At 46.0% G+C, this 22,318-nt stretch overlaps 1 protein-coding gene across 4 annotated transcripts in view; it reads left to right on the top strand.

The window, feature by feature from the left end:
- Window positions 1-22,318, top strand: part of LOC144781481 (phospholipid-transporting ATPase IC-like) — a 1,874,327-nt gene that overhangs the window by 746,804 nt on the left and 1,105,205 nt on the right. For all 4 annotated transcript variants that reach the window (XM_078660356.1, XM_078660353.1, XM_078660355.1 and 1 more), the window contains 2 exons: window positions 3,833-3,991; window positions 22,061-22,149. In XM_078660356.1, the coding sequence (XP_078516482.1) occupies window positions 3,833-3,991; window positions 22,061-22,149 (248 nt within the window). The remainder of the gene's footprint in view (window positions 1-3,832; window positions 3,992-22,060; window positions 22,150-22,318) is intronic.

Below are 22,318 nucleotides of genomic sequence, written 5' to 3'. Positions count from 1 at the left end.
GTTTTCTTTCTTTTTTTTCATTTCTTGTTGCTGAGTTTGTGTATGCATTTTATTGTGGTTGTGTGAATAGGTGAACGCAAGAGTGACTCAGTGATAAAAAGATGCATGAATGCAAGGATGAGTAACATAATGCATGTATGGTGACTTATTCTGTACCTAAACCCATTAATGTCTAAAGAGGCAATTTCATATATAAGCCACACCAATTGACATTGCCAATGCTTGTTATCAACCTTCAAGTGGCAGACAGTCGATTTTCCTGGTTGCACATCTCAGCACTCGGTTGCGCACACAAGCTAGAAACATGTGCACGCAAACATTCTGTTGCCGGACACAAGGACGAATAATTAGAGGGAACATTGCTCCTACACCACACATATTATTGTTACAAAATCAGTGCTCCTCCGTAGTCGTAGGTCGCAGCATGCCCCGTCCCGCAGCGGGATGGGAAGACCCCGATGATGAAGCATGCCACCAAGGGTCCTTTTGGTGGTTGAGGGTTATTTTAACAAAGCTGTGTGATTTCCATCATAGTAGGAGACACACTAGGTCTGGAGGAACATTACTTTTCTTTTCCATAAAGGTGAATCCCTTTGTTTGTTGTGGGATTCTGCCAGGCATCGCATATCTGGTTACAGTAAGTTCCTGGGTTCCTTGATGTACACAAGTATTGTTTCCACTGACCTTTGTTGAATGTTTCCCTAATACAGTTTGATTGTCTGAGCAGACTGAAAGCCATACTTTTACAGAAGGCTGTGTCCTTAACCTCAGCCCGATACACTTTTGATTACCAGGTTGATCTTCAGCTGGTTTTTAAGTTGGACTCCCCAAATGCAGCCGCTGAATTTCAAGCTACAGTGCTGCATATCCAACGTTGGATGGATCTTAACCAGTTGAAGCTCAACCCCGGCAAAACAGAATTAGTGTTGCCTGGGAAGAGCCCGACCTGTTGGGGACCCCATTTCTGGCCGGGCGAACTTGGTCCCGTCTTCATCAGTGAAAAGTCTCAGGGTGACTATAGACTCAGATCTCTCTTTGAAGGGACATGTGGGTACGGTGGTTTCCTCTTGTCTTTTCCAACTACGTAAAATAAGGAAAATTGCGTGCCTGCTGTCGCACCAAGCTTTGATCCAGGTGGTGATAGCGTTGGTGCTTTCCCATCTTGATTTTTCCAACTCCCTTTACACTGGCCTTCCCTTAGGGCTGCTTAATCGCCTTCAAATAATTCAAAATCAGGCGGCGAGACTGATTTACAAACAGCCGAGATGGCAGTCAGCTAGGCATTTATTGTGTGACCTTCATTGGCTGCCTATAGCGCAGCGCACTGCTTTCAAGACGGGATGCATAGTCTTTAAGGCACTACGCTGCACGAGTCCTAAATTTATCAACAGTCTAATCACTAGACATGTCCCTACACGCAATCTCCGCTCCGCCCATCTTCACCTTCTTTCCACGCCATCAATCAAATTAAAACGACAAGGTGGTCGTAGGTTTTTTTATCTGGCCCCTAAGCTCTGGAATTCACTTCCACTCTCAGTTAGGAACTGCGACAGTCTCTTGGGCTTCCGAAAGGCCTTGAAAACCTGGCTTTTTCTGCAATCACGCTAAAATGGTTCTCTGCAGTCACTGGTGTATGATTAGCGCCAAGAAACCTATGGTGTAAGTGCGCTTGATAAGTTTATCGTAACATAACATAACATAACCAGTTTGCAACAAAGGCCCACGTAGTGCAGTATCCTCAGCTTATTCCAATGTTGGTGTTGGCATTCTTAGAGCCACTACAGGATGCTTCAGCTCCTGTCGGATTGGACACCGGCTCTGCAACAGGCACACAGGCATTGAGTACTTTCTCAGCAGTGGCTGTGGGAACCGGAGAAGATCACCCTTGCTTCATTGACTTGATCCAAGAGGAGTTAGAGGGACTTTTGTCTGCGAAGGCAAGCAGCAGTGATGTTGTGTCTCCCACACAGGACGCATAAACATCGGGCTCTCTGTGTGATGGGAACAATTCGACCTTTTTCCAAAACAACCCAAATTGGAATTCAAAAACATAATTTTTGCTTTATTTTCCTATTTTTGCTCTCATTGAGCACTATGGCTTTCGGCATGCTCAGTCGGTCTAACAGTATAGTGGATTTATACAGTTTTCTTCCTTTTGCATCGTTTTTACACATAACATGTTTTTAGATGTTTTATACTCATATTTTAGCAGTGCTTTTATGCTTTTTATTTTTTTTAAACAGGCATATCTTAGCATTTGTTAGTTTGTTGTCCAGTCGGACGAGGAGTGGGTGTTATGAGCCCCAAGGTACCCCAATATAGGCCCAGGTAGTTGCACGACCTTTTACCTACATTTGTCCTACCTTGCTCTACATAACGGCTCTGGCGCTGACCTTTTACCTAGTTAGGTGCTGATTAGATGTTTTGTGGTTTTCCTCGAAAACTAGCCTAATTTATTATGCATGAGGATTCTTAGTATCACAGCAGCATTACCATCTTCTGCATAATAACTCTGCACAAAAGTCATCGCTATCATCATACTTGACCGACATGCCCACAGTACATGACACATCTAGGTAGAACACCTGAGGGTACCTTTCGGGTATATAAATACCACATCTTTGCTGGGCAAACTAGAGGATAAGCTTCCATGCGGACATGAGACCCTGAAGTCCCTGCATGCAGACACTCCAGCACGCAGTGGTCTGATATCCCTTGTGGGTTGTGCAACTTGAGACCAAAACAGGGTCCTTCATACTCTCCCATCAGGTAATGGGGTGGGCTCTTTCCTAGGGGGATTCTTGGCTTCACATCTACATACATGCATGGTACACTTAAGTACACTTAGCTAGGATTAGCATCTTGGGAGTACACATGATTACTGCCATGTAGCTATATGCCTGCACATATTCACTGTTTTAGGACCATAGTAGAAGTCTACCTTTTATTTACTCTGTTGGTGCTTGTAATCGTATATATCTGTTTCTGTCTAAGGGTTGTTGCAGCACACATATTTTATACTAGAGTGGCGCTGGTTCAATAAATACTTATTTAAAACGTCCCCACCGTTCCTTCTGTGTATCTCTTTGAGACAAAGTGAGCACGAGTGACTGAGCGAAAAGTACTGTACTGTAATTTTGGGAGCTATCGTAAGGTCATTTGGAGGCTACCTAAGGACTGTTTGGAACTTATGGGGGCCAGACCAAGATTTGGTAGAGGCCATGGTCTGTGGGTACTATGTGAGGTACTTTTTGAAGGCTCTAGTTATAGATTTTATTGAGGGCTATTGTGACTGTAAGATGTCTACTTTTGGAGGCTGTGAGAGCTTCTTCTATGGGCTTCACTGAGTCTATTTATGTTTTGTGAGGATTTGATAGAAGTTCCAGGAGTGTCTGCTGAAGTTACATGAAGTTCAGAAATGCAGTGTGAGGCTTTGTTGGGACAGTGATGGACTCTTGGCAGGCATTTGATGGTCTGTTGTTCTACGAGGATTATGTGGTATGAGGGTGAGGTGCAGTGCGTTTTCACTATATTTTACTTTCAACTTGTTTTACAACTTTAAATGCCAGCGGCCTATTTTAGAGAGCTAAGCTACCCGTCCATTTCTGTATCAATGGACATTTGACTGTCAGGGATTATTTGAAAAGTTATGGTAACAGTTCGTGTTAGGAATTTAGGATTCAGTTCAGTGTTAGGCTTATGGTTAAGGATGTGATGGGAATATGTCTAAGGGAGGATTGATGAAATGCACTCTTGACAGAAGACTTATGACGTGTTGGATATTCTTGCATACATTCTTCAATAATAAATGTCAGTTTCATTTGTGAGGCAGGCAGAGTGTTTTGCGAGTCTCCGAACAGCAAGATTCACACGTTCGTTGGAAACCTGGAGTGGAAGGGTGAAAAACACCCATTGGACCAAGAGAAGATGCTCCTACGAGGATGCAGCATTCGAAACACAGCAACCTGCTATGGTCTGGTCATTTATGCAGGTGGGTTTTAAATATGCTACTACATACATGCAGGATGTATCCCATACACTGATTCAAAGGATTCAATTGTTGTATAGCCCATCAGTAAACAAGTTTAGTAATTTACCAACTACAGTTGTCATGATACAGGCTAAACAAATAACACATTTTGGTGAGACTTCAGCATTAAAATAATGCCAACTACACCGTTGAAAAGTAGGAGAATTGATCTAGTTATTATCTCAAGATTCAAGTAATGAAGGTGTGAAGGCATACTAAATGTGCCCTTGATTATCTCTGCACGAGGAAGGACTGAAACATATTCACTAACGGAGATGTCCCTTTCATGTGGATATCGATTTAAGTGGGTTTGTCGGTCTCTCACAATAATGTGTGTCTGGCAGTAGTTCTAATAAAGTTAGTGGAATTGATCAGTGTATAGGTTCACATCATCTGATTCTCGCGTTATTTCTCAAAATATAGTGTCCCATATTGAAAAAGCTGGGACCCCTCTGCCGTGCTGGTGCAATTTTTATTTTCGCATTTGTTCATTTAACTAATTCTTTCGTCAAATAGCATTGTCTGGTGCTCTTTCGAGGTGAATTCACATCAGAATCAGTCATTTGGCCAGCAGTAATGCTAGAACTAGCAGCAGGGAAGCTGATGAATCTGTTTTGTGTCATGACGTAAAATCCAGCAGGCATGTTTCATGGAAGCTTGTGATAGACTGTTTCTATTGATGCAGGACCTAGACTGATTTGCATTTGGCTGAATACCAGATGTTGGCCCGTGCTTACTGTGCCAATGGAGCCAAGCTGCCCCGGACTGATGAGCCCCGAATCACTATGAAACCGGTATTGTGTTACTTGTATTCCAGTTCAGAGAGGACCTGGCTTTGCAGTTCGGGCTGAACTTTTCCTATAGGAGCACTACCAAGACTGATTTGTCTTTGAGTTGGCCTAATTTGAGGTGGCATGGTAGGCAAAAGAATGATGGGTTGGTATGATACCCAGGGGTTAGACTTACTGCAAGAATTTCTCCAATCAACTTTGCGTGTTTGATATTTCTGATGAGTAAAATTCTGCTTTTTCTACATTTACAAGTATACTACATTAAAATGGAAGTGAGGCTATTTGTTACTTCCTTCCTCAATACTTTAGATGTAGCGCAGCTACGTACCATGCAGAAGAAGACCGCGTCCTCACTGCTACATCTGGAGCAAGTGTTTGTAATACTCAGATACATATGTTCTAGGCACTGGGGTGGAAGGTATGTGTGGTGCACACAGTTAACTTGCAATTATGTGAATCTGCATTGCCTAATGCGCTGGCCATATGAATGCAGCTTTCCATTCTCTCTCTGCCATGTTCATATGTGGATCTGTTTCCACCTCACCGTTATACCACCCAGGTTGACTGAAATCAATTCCCTGATCATTCTACATAACTGAGAATAATTGTTTCCTATTTTCCACCCATCCCAAGCAATGCCTGGAGTAATCCATAATTAGGAGTATCGAACATATCACAACCCCAAGTTAACCTTGCAGACCTCATGAATGATTCAGGGTTCATAAATTGGCCTGGTATTACATTCTTGCCTGAGCTCTATAAAGTCAAGCAGGTAATTATTGTCGAATACATTTTGAATTGTTGTATGCTCCTTTGTCCACTATCTCTATAAAATGGGGGACCACAGGGGCAAATCATGGGTATATATTTCCTACTAACTTGTTTTGCTAAGACATCCGTGTCAGCAACAAATAGCTACTGTAAGCAACTTAGAACATATGAAAATCTGTTTCTTGACACTGACTAAAACTTCAGAGATTGATTTAAGGGTCCATTTTTAGGTCGAGCTAGGCAGCTCAGGAGCTGCCCTGTGAGGCATACTGTATTCAGATATGGATATGAACCTCCGCCCACTCTCCGCCCATCTTTTCATTTGGCTCCTCTTACTGTCCTTTTTAAACAGCTGCTTCTAATTTGTTAATAATAGGCTTGTTAGTCCATCCTTAGTACCGCCTTGTCTGCATTTGTAACCTCCCACGAGGACTGGACGCTTTACTTGTGTTGTTACATGGTCTGTTTTATCTACAGACTGTGAGCACTCTTTTGATTAATGTATTTAATCTAGCTGCTTTTGCCAGCATGAGAGGCTCTCCTTAACCCACCCTGTTTTCATGACAGCACGGTGGCGATCATTGACGCTGCGCTTTATCTTTCGAAAATGCTTCTTGGACAGCGCCGACTGTGGTGCGTGCGGCTGGAGAGGAATTTTCTTGGACAACGACTAGCAAATTCACCACTGGTTTGTTCTGCCAAGAAACCGTGGATAACGCTGCAGGCTTCCATATCAAGAGATACATTTTCAAAGTTGGGTTTATTGAACCCTTTGTAGATCAATCTTACGGTTGACAAATATCAATAAGATTCCCATTTAATTAAAAGGGTCTTTTTAATCAACACTTTCTACATCCTGAAGATGGTCTAACAGACAAAGCTACAATTAGACCAAAACGTCCACTTCTACACCTATTTCCTACTCAAATGAAAGAGAGGCAATATTAGTTTTGTATGGATTTCTTAGATTGCCTGAAATAGTTCTCTTTGAAAAGGTATTCACAAATGTGACTGTGAAGGATTTTTTAGTGCATGTTAATATTACTTCTGGTTGCATTGTGTTGTTGCTTTTTATGTACCCTACACAAATGAATTCTGAAGTGATACTAAATTTTGCTTGATTATACACACCCGTGTTTTTTCCTTTCTCTTCTTGTGTTACTTTCTTTGATGATTAATTCATTGATAAGTAAACATGATCCTTTGTGATTAATCCGTGAGTTACTGGAACAAGAACTCACTTGAAAATCAATGCTAAGTATTGAAGAGTTATAGAAACAAATCCCTTGTAGGCGTATTTACCTGCTTCCTGCACAGCGTGGCACTTCTGCACGCGCTATGCTGATTAACAAATGGGGTTACTTTGTAAAAGCGCCCCATGCCACGCTTTCACTTTAATGGCGGGCCACGTCTAAAGAAAGCGGGGTGGCCACCATTAACTCAAAACACGGCATGGGCACTTTTACAAAAAAAAAAAAATGTGTTTGTCAATTTAAGCAAATGCTTTTTTTTAGTAAAAACGCCCCGTACTACACTTTCACTCTAATGGGTCTGCGCACCTTTCTTAAGACAAACCACGTCTAAAGAAAGTGGCGCGGCCGCCATTAAAGTGAAAGTGCGGCATGGGGCGCATTTACAAACAAGCACTTGGAATGCAATATGTCTCGCATTTGCGATACTTTAAGCAATTGGCATTATAAACTGCAATGACTTTTATTTATGCTTTACAAACCAAAACATAAAAAAACCATTGTGATTTACAATGCCAATAGCTCAAACTCATGTAAATGCGAGACCTATTGCATTGCAAATGCTTGTTGTGTTTTAGTATCTGGTAACCCTGCCTCTTATAACCATATAATTGCTCATTGCAGCTAAGCTGCCAGGTCATATTTTTCTAAATCCAGGACTCCAAGTCCCCTGTCATGTTCTGAAGGTGAAATGTACTAATGGCAACTCTAAATCTGCCCATCCTTTCCAAATCAGGTGTATCAAGATGGGATAAAAAATGTATGCAGATGGGTGCCACAGTTTTATGTTATACTCCTCCATCTATTGTGTGCCTTGTAAAAGCACATTGCATACTTCGTGGCTCAATACAGTTAATGATAACCTGATGGATTTAATGAAGTGGACTGCACATATAGCCATTTTGAGACTGTGGTCTACAGTGAATTAAATGGAGTTTGGTAGCCAATTAATGCCCTACCAAAGACTTTGCATGAGTGATGTGTGTGTCACCTAACTTATAATAAACAACCTACAATCTCCTCTGCAACAACACACTGTAAAGTCCTCTTCAGTTCCATGTAGAAGCCATCTCTTTCTATTATTAAATAGTAATTATTGAAAAACAAATGTGCATTGCTTGGAAGAAGTCACTTTTGCTTTCTGCTGTATAGTGTGCTACTACAAAGTTATTTTGGAACAGGTGAATATCCATATACAGAAGGAGCAGATGCACGACTCTGTATTGGAAACAATTATTACTATATTGAGGAATTTTGAAATCCTTAAGCAGTTTTATCTGGCTGAGTCATCTATAACCACTTTACTCTTTTGATATATTTCTTGCCACTTTTTCCCTTCCAAGACTTGCGTCGCATTTGCTTTCTTATTTGCTAGTCACAAAACACATGCAAGCAGTGGCCTAAGAAGCTTCACACAAGAAAAATTAAATCCTTCCATCCCAGGTTTAAACTTTCAGGTCAGAGTGCAGGTCTTGGTACTGGGCAACTTAACTCAAACAGGGTATTGGGAGATGATTTGGCTATGAATATTTTCTCCACCAACTGCCTTGCAATCCTACCACTTTCTTTCAGATACTTCACTTCGTCCCACTCTACAGTAGGTAAACCCATCGTTGTCACACCAATTCTAGGCAAGTCCTCAAGAGAGATTTCAAGAATCCAAATGCGTGGGATTATAGGAGTTCTGGACCAAACCCCTGGATGCATGAGTCTGTTAAACTCAGTGAGACAATTGTGAATGTCCAAGAGTGACAGAAGACTGTGCTTTGGGCAGTGAGAATGAGTGTACTCCCGTCAAGTCCTACTGTACACCAAGGTGTGTGACTCAAACAAAGTTAATGAGACCAAGGAAGGAGTAACTCCAGTGTGCTCCAAGAGGTGAAACACATACCCAGTGAGAAAGACCATACTGTAAGTTGTGAGACTCTGACCGATTAAGTGAGAAATTGTGCACCAGATTGTGGGACTCAGACTAGTGAGATTTTTCGCCAATGTGTAAGACTTGCACCAAATGAGTGAAGTTGTGCTCCAAGAAATGTAACTCACACTAAGTGAGTGAGACTGTTTCAAGGAATGTCTTGTTCCTTACCGGTAATCCTCATTTCCCCGATTAAGGTCCTCCTCGTCCCAGTCCTAACAAACTAATGCAATCCTGCCTCATGACAGCCAATAGGAACACCAGTATTTTTTCAATTATATAAGCCCCTCCCACCTACCGCAATGCCTGTTATCAACAAGTCCAGACACAAACACAGCGGGAGGGAGGGAGGGAACAGGACTGGGATGAGGAGGACCTTAATCAGGGTAATGAAGATTACCGATAAGTAACAAGACATTGCCCCCGCATATGCCCTCCTCGTCCCAGTCCTAACAAAGAGAGGAACTCACAAGCAGATAACCAAGAAGAAAAACACAGGACACCAGGAATCCATGCAAAAGTACAAAAATGTAATCAAAGAAATGATTAAGGTACAGCAGCGTTCAAAACACCAACAGTAAAATTGTCCACAGAGACATACATCAAGGTGTTAATGCCGGACAAACGTGTGATGGGACTGCCAAGTGGCCGCCCTACAAATTTCCTGGATAGAGACCCCCACCGCCTCAGCCCAGGAAGCGGACACAGAATGCGTCAAGCGTCCCGGCACCTGAGACGGAAGAGGCAGACCCACAGACTTACAGGACTTGCAGACCGCCAAACACATTCACCGACTGATGGTGGCAGTAGAAACCTTCTTCCCCTTAGCCATGCCCCTACAGGATACAAACACGGCAGGGGAAAGATGAAATCCCATGGTACGTTGGAGGTAAACCTGCAGGGCCCTGCCAACATCCATGGACAAAGGAACAAGCAAACCCCATCCCCAGGCAAATCAGGAAGGACTTCCTCCTGTTGCAAATTAAACTAGGAGGAAACTTAAGGGAGACAAGCTGGATCAAGCCGCCAGACAACCCTATCCTGTAGGAACTGCAAATAAGGGACGAAGACAAGCAAACCACCCAATTCACCCAACTGCTGGTCAGAGGAGATGGCCAACAAAAAAGCCACCTTAGCAGACAACCACAACAAATCAGCCTCCAACAAAGGCTCAAAAGGGAGCAACTGCAGACTTCTCAAAACAGTCAGCAAATCGCAAGAAGGCACAATAACAGGAGAGACCAGACAACGAAGCCGAAAACACAGCAGAAGCCGACTCACCAAAGGGTCAACATTCTCCAAGGATGCCCCGGGACCCCTACATGGCCGAACCGCAGCCCATTGAGCAGACAAGGTAGAAGGGGAAAGGTCCATTAAAAAAAACATCATGAAGAAAGTCAAGAACAGATGCCGGATCAACAGATTCGCCCCGAGGAGAGAATCCTGAAAGAACTGCACCGCCTGCCAAATGACCGGCAGCTCCCGCCAGTCAGAGGAACAGGCGCTGTCCCTCTGAGCCCATGGAGCCCTGGCCTCCAAGGACCCCAAAGTGCCCCCCAACCCCAAAGACTGGCATCCGTGGTCAACAAGAGGGGAGAAGGAAGCTGAAAACGCACCCCCTTCTCCAGATTGAAAGTGCAAAGCCACCAGTCCAAGTCCTAAACCAGAACAGGAGAGAGAGGAACCAGAGTCTCTTAATCTGCCCGGGAGGGGTCCCACTGATCCAACAGATAATTCACCAAGGGCTTGAGATGCAGGCGAGCCCAAGGAACCACCACAGTGGTGGCAGCAATCAACCCCTGGACCCGCAACCAAACCCGAGCCGGGGCAGAAAGGTGACTCAGCAGGTCCAGCAACCGAGTCTGCAGGGAAAGGATCCAAACAGGAGGAAGTAACACCGCCCCCCTGCAAGGTGTAAAACAGACCCCCGATGAGCCGAAGTCTCTGAACAGGAACCAGATGAGACTTGGCCAGATTCAACTTGAACCCCAGATCCTGGAGCAAGGCCAAAGTTGCTTCCACGGCCAGAAGAGCCTTAGGAAGGGAGGAAGCAGAGACCAGAAAATCATCAATATAGGGAACACAGAGAAACCCTGACCATGCAAAACCCCCCACAGCAGGAGCCAATACCTTGGCAAAAGTCCTGAGAACAGTGGCGAGGCCGAAAGGCAACACCCGAAACTGGAAATGGATCCCTTGCACAGCAAACCTCAGGAACAGCTGACTGTGCATCTTCCAAATCTAAAGAAGCAAAAAAATTGCCCTCCTAGCTGAGGAGAATGACGGACTGTAAGGTGACCATCCGAAAATGATCCAGCCGCCCCAAACTGTTCAAAGCCCGGAGATTCAGTATCGGGTGAAAGGAACCATCGGGCTTTGGGACCAAAAACAGAGTGGAATAGAACCCCAGGCCCGCTCCTCCACTGGAACAAGCACAACAGCCTCCTTTGACAACAATAGGTCAACGCCCGACAACATGCCAGACCCCTTTACGGGGCCGTTTGACAAATGGGTAACCTGAAAACAATCCAGAGGGGGATGACCCCCGAATGGAATCTGGTAACCCATCCTGATGACTGACAAGACGCACTGGTCGGAAATCAGACTTCACCAATGGGCCAAAAACAAATAGAGCCAAGCCCCCACCTTGGCATAGTCACGTTTGTCCAGCACTGTAGGGTATTAATATTATTATTATTATCAACACTTGTAAAGCACAGCTATCACCCTACGGGTACCCTGTAATATAAATGTCTGGCTAAGCGTAGATACAGATGGTATGCAGTTACCAGGGGGAGAGATTAACAGGATGACAAAGAACATACTTGAGGATAGAGCTATATCTTTATCCTTTTTCTGAACTGCAAAAGATCATCCACTTGTCTAATGTCAAGTGGAGGTTTGTTCCAGAGGCGTGAGGCTGCCGTGCTAAAGGTCCTACCTCCTGATTTCGTTTTTCTAATTCAGGGCACCTTCACCAGATTAGCCGAAGAGGAACGAAGGGCTGGGGGAGGAGCGTACCATGTAATTTGCCCTGCATTGATTTGGGTCTAACGCCATGCAAAGCTTTAAACACTATACATAGTGCCTAGAATTGTATCCTTTGCGATATTGGGAGCCAGTGCAACTCTGAAAGTGCCTGAGAGGCGGAGGACGAAGCCGTCTCATTGGTGCCAGTTTAGCCACCATAATCTTTATTCTCTGTAGTCTCTCAATCAAATATCTTGGAGATTACAGCAGCAGAGCGTTACAATAATACAACCTACTGAGGATGGCATTTCTCAATATCAATATTCTGGCTGTTTTGAGAACATCGGGAGGATCTTCCGAAGAGCTCTGATAAAAGAGAAGCAGCTCCCAGCAGTTTTATTCAGATGATTTTCAAGTGTCAAACTATTATCAAACATGACTCCCAGGTTACGCACTGTATTGCTGGGAACCAATGGGGTAGTAGTGGGTGTGGGCCAGAAATCAAACGGAAGTGTAGGGGGATTTCTACCTACTGCACAATGCAAGACCACTGTCTCGTCTGCATTGAATTGAAGAGAATTCTCTCTAAGCCAAAATACTGTGTCCCGCAGACAGGAATGGAAATCTTCCAAAGATACAGATTGCTCTCCCTCTAGAGACAGAATAAGCTGAGTGTCAGCTGCGTAGTTCACAATATTAATATTTTGAGCCCTTATAACAGCAAGTAAAGGGCTCATATAGATGTTAAATAGTATAGGACTAATGGCAGCTCCTTGTGGGACACCGTGCAAAATGTTGGAAAACTTGGAACGAAAAGGGGCAGGGCTACTGCCTATTGTCTGTTGTATAGATACAATTGAAATCACTTCAGGGCAGTGCCCACAATCCCAGCCTCCTAAAGCCTGGATAGAAGAACCTCATGGTTTACTGTATCGAATGTGGCAGACAGGTTGAGAAGAATCAGTATAGCTGACTGTCCCCTGTCTGCTCGCATTCGTAGATCGCCCATAACGGTCACCAGGACGGTCTCCATTCCATGACCAGGGCGGAAGTCAAATTGCACATCATCCAGAATGTTGTTGGTTTCTAAAAACTGGGAGAGATTTACTGACCAATTGTTACAAAAAAATGTTCTAAAACATATTTTATTGTCAGATTGCACAAGAGTCGCAGGGCTCTGAACCCCAGAGGTCACTGCAGTGTCAAATTATACATTTACAAGACAGCATCTGACTTTCTTTTACATCAAACAATGCAACCAAATTCGTGACCTGAGATATCCGTTAGGATGTAAATCCCTCCTCCCTAACTACCCCCCTCCCCTCCCCCGGAGTTGCGCAAATTCCACTGAGACCAGTCCTTATGCATAAACCTTCAGGCTAGAAAAACAGAAAAGGCAAAGGAAAACGGCAACAGAAAACCCCAGTCCTGGTACACACACACCCAGGTTACCCCACAACCCCCGTGCCACATCCGACAAATCCGCTCCAGCCCTAATTCCACTGGAAGATCATCCACATCATTTGAAGGCTCCAGCCACAAACCCCTATTGTCCGTCCTCCGCTTCCATATTTTATAGTGCTTATGCGGGCATCCCCGGGCAACAAAGATTGGCTGTTCCAGCCCCATGGAGAAGTCAAGGCAATTTTCCCAGCCGGCCAACGAGGGGGCACGTGCATCCTTCCACATCCAGGCTATATCACGTTTTGCCAATGTGAGACCCAGCAGCATGAGATGCCTTTTATAGCCATTACCCCCAATCCTTTCCATCACATGCAGTAGGGGCGAACTGTGGCGTGCGTGGAAGCAACCACCCCAGAACCTCCGATAAACAGGAGAATACCCCCCTCCAGAATTGATCGAGTGATGGGCATTGCCACACGGTGTGCAAGAATGTGCCCTCCTCCCCGCCACCCCGACGGCACTCCAGGGAGGCAATCAAACCCACCCGCCACAATCGTACCCGAGTGTAGTAGATCCAATGGAGGTATGAGGCGAAGCCGCATTGCTATGGCCGCCGCACGGGGGGCTGCTAAGGCCTCCCTCCAGTCCTCCTCCGTGAGCGTGCCCACTTCCTCCTCCCATGCCACCCGAAGATTCTCAAGCATAGGCGCATAGTGGATGACCAGTGATTGATATATCCGTGAGATCTTCTTGGTTTCCAAATTTCCCATAAAAACCTTTGCCTCCAGCGGACTAAACTCGGGTAGCGAGTCAAGGCCCTCCAGGCGAGGGGAAAGCACGTGGCGGAACTGAAGGTACCGATACAACTGGGACCGGGGCATGCAATATTCCACCTGTAGATCCCAGAAGGACCTGAGGGACCCAACCAGCCCCACATCCCCCAGGGTGGAGATGCTGATGGAATCCCACCCCCTAAAGCCCTGCAAGGCCACCAGCTCCGGCAGGAGCCCATTGTGCCACAGGGAAGTCTCTCCAGTCAGGGTATTCCACCACCCCATTCGCTTCAGTGACTGCCGCCAAATTTGAAAGACAACCTTTGTTACCGGTGGTAACGTACCGCGCAGCGCCGCTGCATAGAGAATTGTGTGAAGGGTGTGAGACCTCATAAGGTGTCGCTCCAGTGCATAGGCCGGGTCCTCCCTGTCCCCATACCACCACTCATTTAGAACTAAGAGATGCGAGGCTTGGTAGTATGAAAGAATATCAGATGTCACCAGTGCGCCACAGTAGGTGGAAAGAAAGCAAGTGTGTAATGCTACGCCCACCACCACCCCCAAAAGGAATTGCCCCAACACGGAATTAACCAGCCTAAACCATTTGGGCGCGATCGGATATGGGTGATTCTGCAGCTGGTACAGCAGGCGGGGGAGCGCAACCATCTTGAAGATCGCCGACCTGCCATATATTGTTATGGGCATATGCGACCAGGTCTTTATATCCCGCGAACGCGCTCCAGAACCGGTGACAAGTTCCGAACCCAGGATATGGCTGGCGCGTCCGTCTGGAAGACACCCAGATATCTGAGACCACCCACCGCCACCTGCAAAGCCGACACCCAAGTGCAAGCATACCCCGGAGCTCCCATGACCCACAACGTGGACTTACGGGGATTCATATACAGCCCGGTCCTTTCCCCGAATATTTGCATGATCTCCTGAATTCGTGGCCCCGATCTACCCAAAGCGGTTAAGAAAAAAAGAACATCATCCGCATACAATGCGATCCTATCGGAGAGACCCGGAGCCCACTCCAGCCCCTTTAGCTGCGCATCAATGCGCACCACGGCCGCCAATGGCTCCATGGCTTGGGCCGAATAAATATGGCGACAGGGGGCACCCCTGTCCGGTGCCTCGTCTGATAGGGAAGCTGGATGAGATCGCTCCTGCCACACGCACTGACACTGTCAGATCAGTGTAAAGGAGTCTCAGATACGACATAAAGTGTGGGCCGAAGTTAAGTCGACGTAGTAGGGCAAACAGGTAAATCTAACTCAAGGAGTTGAAAGCCCTGTCCATGTCCGCCAGCAGGAGTGCAGCCGGCTCCCCGGATCGCCAAGCCACCGCCAGTGCCACGTGCACCCGCCTGATGTTGTGTCGTGTCGCCCTCTGAGGCATGAACCCGGCCTTGTCTGGGTGCACCACGGCCAGTATGTGTAGCAGGAGGCGGTTAGCCAGCGCTTTTTCCAAGACTTTGACCTCCACATTAAGAAGAGAAATGGGATGGTAAGAGGCGTGCTGTTCCGGGGGCCGACCAGGCTTGTGGAACACCACCACCTCCGCATGCCTCCAGTCCGGGGGGAGCCGGCCGGCATCCCTGGCCTCTTCCAACGCCGCCCGGTAATAAGAGGCTAACTGTACGTTATATAGGCGAAAGAACTCGCTGGGGAACCCGTTGGGTCCAGGCGCCTTCCCAGATTTAAGCTCTCCCAAGGCCCTACTCAGTTCCTCGTCTGATAGGGGGAGCTCCAATTGTTGGCGCGTCTCATCGGACACCGCTTTGGGCGGGAGATCCGCAATAAATTTGTCGACCATGGCCTCTGGCAGACATTCCCGAGGGGCATAGAGGTCCGCATAGTAAACGGCAAAGCTCTCCCCTATATCCCTAGGGCCCGTCCACTGTGCCCCACCCTCATCCAACACCCTCGGAAGGGCCTGGGGATGTAAAGCCCCCTGGCAGAGCCGATGAAGCATTTTACTCGAATTGTCGCCCCATTGGCAGATTCTGCTATGTGAAGCCAGCCATACCTGTCGGGCCTCGTCCATTAAGTGCGAGGCGTAGGACTGTTGTGCCAGAAGTAATTGTCGCATGGCCGGCCCCCATCCTCCTCCCAGCACCGACGCTCCAGCACTTCCACTTACGCCTCAGCCCGAACCACTTCCTTGCGACGCCTCTTGCGGGCCTCCACACACCATGCTATGTCCACCCCACGTAGTGTGGGCTTTAACGCCTCCCACAGTGTCACGTCGCTGGAGACCGACCCCACATTGGCAGCCAGGTAGTTTGCGACCGCCTCCCTCATGTGCCCCTTGTATTCACCATTCTGCAAGTTCCATACAGATAGGCGCCACCAAAAGGGCTGCCGCCCCCTGCCCATCTGCAGCTCGACGGCCACCGGAGAATTATCCGACATCCCCCGGGAGAGGATCTCAGCGGAGACCACATTCACAACCGTCGCCAGGGGAACAAATACACAGTCAATCCTAGATAATGACTTATGGACCACCGAGAGGTACGTAAACTCCCTCCTGTCCCCGTGAATGTGCCGCCAGGTGTCCACCCAATCAAGGCTTGTAACCAATGAGTGTAGTTTCGTGGGCTGAGTGCCACCCGGCCCCCCCAGGCCTGCTCCTGTCCCTATCCACATCCTGCACATCATTCCAGTCCCCACCCACCACAGAGGCAACGTCCGGCATGTCAGCCCACAATGTCAGTAGCCGCTCTACCAAGGACCACTGTACCGGGGGGGCGTGTACACAGCCCAACGCTATAGGATCCACCCCAATCGTGCCTCGGAGAAAAAGGTACCGCCCCTGCGTATCCAGCCATTGCTGCTCATGGACATATGGTACCCTGCGGTGTATTAAAATCGCTACTCCCCTGGATCCCTGCATGAATCCAGCATGAAAGACCTGCTGAAAGCCAAAACGCTGCAGACACAGGACCTTGGAGCCCATCAGATGAGTTTCTTGTAAAAAAAGGATATCGGCTTTGGCCCTCTTTGCCTGGTGCAGGACAGCCCCATGTTTGATTTTGTCCAGGACCCCGCGCACATTCCAGCGTACAATGCAGAGGGTACCCTGGGACACCCGCCCAACTAGAGTCCTACCAGCCATCGAGCAGCATATAGTGACATAGCACGGAAAAGGGACCCCGACGGTGTGTGCGTGTGTCTTAATGTACCTTGTGAGATGGCGCAACTCGTACCCCCAATCAAACCCCATCCCCATAACAAACCCCCAGCCCCGCAACAACAAGCCCCAACCCCTACCCCGCACACCCCCCACCCCATACCTCACAAACATTGAAGTATCTGTCGCGGCAGCACTAGTCCCTGGACAAATCGTTAAAAAATTTTGACTGGGTATGGTAAAAGAGAAATAGGTGTGCAAATTATAGGACAAGTCGGGTCAAACGATGCTTTTTTAAAGAGGGTTGTCACCAGCGCCTGTTTCCAACAGGTCGGCACAGATCCACTAGTCAGTGATTGACTACAGATTTGCCGAAGTATCGGGGAGAGTTCAGGAGCCACTTCCTTCCAGATTTTATGTGGAAGCGGGTCCAGGGGGGATCCTGAGGAGACCTCCATGGCCATTTTATTGAACTCTTCCACAGAAAGTATGTCAAAATGGTCTAAGGAGTGTAGTTTATCCACTCCTACCCGTCTTGCTCCCGTTGTAGGAGGTAATTCCCTAGGCATATTACCCATTTTGAGTCCATCAATTATATAACTGATTTTGTCCTTGAAAAAGGTTGTGAGATTTTCACATAATTCCTGGCTTGGCAGAATCTAATTTTTTAAACAGTCCGGGTTGGCCATATCATCCACTATCTTAAGGACACTTCCAATACTATTTTGTGCCCTTAGAATAGTGTCTGCAAAAAACTTTGTTTTCAGTTATTGCCATCCTCCAGATGAGTTTCTCTTCATCTGTATATTCCCTACGCCATTTCCTCTCCGCTTGCTTACAGCCCAGTTCCAGGATTCTCAATTTTACATTAAACCACGGGGCTGACGGTCGGCCTAGTTTCTTATGACTATTTATCGGAGCAATCTGGTCCAACCTAGTATTTGTTTGTTCGCTTAATATTGTATAATTCTCTTCCACCTGCTTATTTACATCAGAACCCTGGTTAATCAAAAATATTGGAGAGATCATGGCCTTTTTCATGAGTCCCTTCCAATCCCTACTTTGAAAGTTCCTAACTTCCCTAATAATCGGTTTATTCATCCTGGGGTTATATATCTGAAAAACAATCACATGATGGTCCGACCAGTACACCAGTAGGATATTCACTGTTCCCATTATCTGCTAATCAGAAAACACCAGGTCCAGCATGTGACCCCCTTATGTTTAGGCTCAGTAACCCATTGTTGTAAGTTTATATTCTCACAGGATTGAATACGATTATAGTAGCCCGAGTCCAGGTTCCCACTCGGCCATAGGTTAAAATCCCCCACAACAAGCAGTCTGGAGTGAGTTAATGCCAGATTGCTCAGGACTTCAATCAACCCCTGTTGAGAAGCAGCTACTGCTATTGCTGCTGAGGCTGGGATTTATAATGGAACGCAGCCCCGACCATGGGCCTGACCAAAAAAGGGCTGAGAAGAAGACAAAGCACACTGAAACCCCTCTTCATGGAAAAGGCATTTCTTCTTCTGTACATTCTGAAAAGGTTTCAACATCTTCTTCTCCTCTGCAGATCGCTGTACCATCATGTTCAAATCATCCCCAAAAAGCTAGGAACCCTCAAAAGGCAGCTTATGGACCAAGGCCTTCTGAGCAGCATTAAGACACCAAGGTTTGGTCCAGAGAGACCTCTTACCCGCCACTGCTGCCCTGGCAGCCGAGAAGGCCCATAATGTATCCAGAGCCGGAGTGGCTACTGGGCGTTTTGGTGTGCTGCCAAGCTGGGGGCTGATTTCACCGTGGTGGGGGTTGATTTCATTGATGGGGACCTGCGGGTGCTTCTAAATAAACAAAGCAAAATGAATCGCTTTAAGCACACGCAGGTCCCCATCAACGAAATCAGCCCCCAGCTTGGCAGCACACCAAAATGCCCGGTTCGTCCCAGAACGTTTCAAAAGTCACATCAGAGAGAAACTGAGCCAAGACCTCCATCTGCACCAAGATAGGATTTGGATCCCCGTAATCCTGAAGACAGTCAACAATTTCTCAAAATCCTTGATAAGAACCTGCAAAGCATTGGCTGAATAAGTGCTAGCACACGCCCCAAAATGAGAAGAGGCATAAGAACACTTGAGAACGGATTCCACCTTCGCTGAACCGGGTCAGTCAGGTATGCCTCCTTCAACGACAAAGAGGAAGAAGAAGCCATGAAGGGCAAAAGAGTATTGGCCTTAGTAACCTGAGGGAACTGGGTGTCAAATTCCACCAGGCAATACCGCTTCCTCAGAAAGCGCCGCATCCCCTGCTTGTCTACTTCAAGCCATTTTTCAGCCAGAATATTCTTTTTTTTTTTTTATTCTTTTTTTTTTTTTATTGAAGTATTTTGCACTTATGTACAGGGCACGGCAATATTCATAACAGAAAAAAAAAAATAATGCATAACATTACATTGAGAAAAACAACCGATAGAGCATCAGCAGGCATAAATAAAGGAGGCAGATTCTAGATATTATTCCAAATTATATAGCGTAAGTGTAATCAATCAAAATTACCTTTTCCTAGAGTTTCCCCACAATAAAATAACTCTCTCCGATTATAACCAGCCTACAAATTTATATCTCTTATCTGGACCTTATTTAACCCTATTTCAAGCAAAACTCAATTTTAAACTGTTAAATTATCTTTCCAGCGCGTTATTGGATCCCATATTATGTTACCCAGCTTCCTCCCCTTTTTTCCCTTCCTTGCATATATTTCTTTCTCCACGTTATATGTTAATAATAACTTAGCCAGCCATTTATGGAAAGTAGGCGGTATAGGGTCAATCCATGCAGAAGCTATGCATAATCTCAAACAGATACTGCAACAAAAAGAAATTCCCTCCCACAATATGGTCTTGCATCCTCAAGATTGACTCCTAATAATATGGTTCCGGGAGTGAACACAATTTCAATTCCTAGAACATTGTTTATAAAACATTCAATTTCTTTTTTTAGTAAATCTAGATGAGGACACGTAGCGAATACATGTTGTAAATTGGCATCCAGGCTTCCACACCTATAGCACTTAATACCCACTGTATTTCCCCATTGTGCTATTTTAGCGGGTGTGTAATATAGGTGATGTATCCTTTTATAGTGTTGCGCCTGCAATGGTGCTGAACATAGCAGAGAGTAACCCTTTTCTAGAGAGATACCAAAACTTTCACAACTGATATTAAAAATAGGTCTGGGGAAATATAATGTGTATACTAGACTCACACATAACCAAAATCTTCCACAAGAGATTTTTTCGGGACCAATATTTGTGGAGTGGGAAAATAAGGGAATTAAAACTATAGGGGATGTAATGGGGGACCAGGCGATTCTTCAATTTTCAGATTTACAAACTATATTTAATTTAGAAACAAGGCAATTCTTCAAATACTTACAAGTTAGGAGTTTCCTGTTGAACAAAAAAGGAGGAGCTTTGAGATTCAGGCGCAATCCAATTATGGAGATAATCCAAGGCGGGGAAGACTGTACAATTAAAAGGCTTTATGCGGAATTGATAAAACTAAAACGGGATGACTGTCAAAACTGGAGCGAAAAGTGGAAGGACAGCCAGAATATTCTTGAGGACATCATGAAAACGCAGGTCATCCACCACAGAGGAACTATACTGGGAGTAAAACCCATCAGCAGACATAGACAGCTACATTACAACAAATCATGGCCGTCGGCATCGGATGCTGCTTGGATACTCCATCACCTGAACGACCCGATGCCAGAACGTCAGGAAAAAGCTCCCCGCCCCAGCCAAGCACATGCGTGGGGAGTGCGTTTTGAACACGGAGCAGGAGCAGGAGCACGACCAACCGGAACACCAGTGCAGCCGAGAGCCAAGTAAGCAAGACAATACATCCAAACTCTGTAAATAATAGAAAACAAAAGCTCACTGCACCGTAGGCCCCCCACTGAAACAGAAAACATTGCAAAGCACACCAGCCCACGACTGACCTGTCGGGACAGCAAAAAAAAAAACAGGCATTGCGGTGGGTGGTAGGGGCTTCTATAAATTTTTAAATACTGGCATTCCTAATGGCCGTCGTGAGTCAGGATTGCCTCACTTTGTTAGGACTGGGACATGGAGGACATATGAGGGGGTAATGAGGCTCACACTAACTCAGTGAGGCTGCATTTGTTCCCGTGATTCCTCCTATGGTATCTCTAGAGTGAGATAAAGGGGTAGGAATGCCTGGCAGTGGTTTAAAGAGGCCTTAGGTTAATTCAAGACTACTCAGCCTTGGTATTTGGCGCACCGACATTTAATAGCGACAGCCGCGGGCTTCTGAGAATGTCTATGGGCAACAACACTCACTCTTTTACAAATTGAGCACTGTGTCTGGCCCATGTGGCGTATACATCTGCCAGCCTTCTGTTTCCAAACACAGGACTTTGTTGTAATGTGCTTATTACCAATGCGGTCTCCCCACTGTGGTTCTCTGCCTTTCTGCTCAGCCTGTGATGAGGTCACATGGAATGTTGGGTTGGTTTGTATGTAGGAGAGAATCAGTTGGTGTGAAGGGCTGAGCAGAGAGAGGAGCCTGCTCCTGGTGGGGCATTACCATGGATCTGAACATCTTCCTGTAACTGAGAACCTGTAAGATTACCACAAGAATAAATCTACCATTACCATCTACAAGACATGTCTGCGCCTTCATTCTTCGTTTTAACAGACTTCAGAATACTGGAGGCAGACGCAGTTACAAAAGAGGATTAACATCAACACCGTTTTTATTCTGGTCTCTCATATGTCAAGTTTTAGACACCATAACCTTAGCCACTGGACAAGCAGACTTTTGAGACTGCTATCACATCACCTGGAATATTTTCTTGTGCGGTGATTGGAACTTACCAACAACGTACGATAGATATGGCTCCACTATGGGAAGGGAAAGTTTTATTAAAGCTGACCAAATTTATGTCGACCTCAATTGCAAACTTTCAAATACATTCTGTTACTTTATTCTGTTTCAGGCTTTGACACTAAAATAATGAGAAACTCGGGGAAGGTCAAAATGAAGAGAACCAGGCTGGACAGCTTGATGAATAGGATTACGGTCTCGGTAAGTAAGTAATGTCTCTAGTATTTGATGTTAGCCCGGTAGCTGGGTTTACAATGCACAGAAAAGAGCACAGCATATTGTACTCTGGTTATTTTAGATGAATGCCCCTGTCCTGAGCGATAGGGAGGTTCCTTGACAGACAGGGCTTTCATCTGTTCTAAGCATGGTC

Source organism: Lissotriton helveticus, chromosome 9, assembly GCF_964261635.1.
Source record: "Lissotriton helveticus chromosome 9, aLisHel1.1, whole genome shotgun sequence".
In the NCBI taxonomy this organism is placed as follows: Eukaryota; Metazoa; Chordata; class Amphibia; order Caudata; family Salamandridae; genus Lissotriton; species Lissotriton helveticus.
The sequence above is the reverse complement of the archived record's forward strand: the minus strand, read 5'-3'. Positions and strand labels throughout refer to the sequence as shown.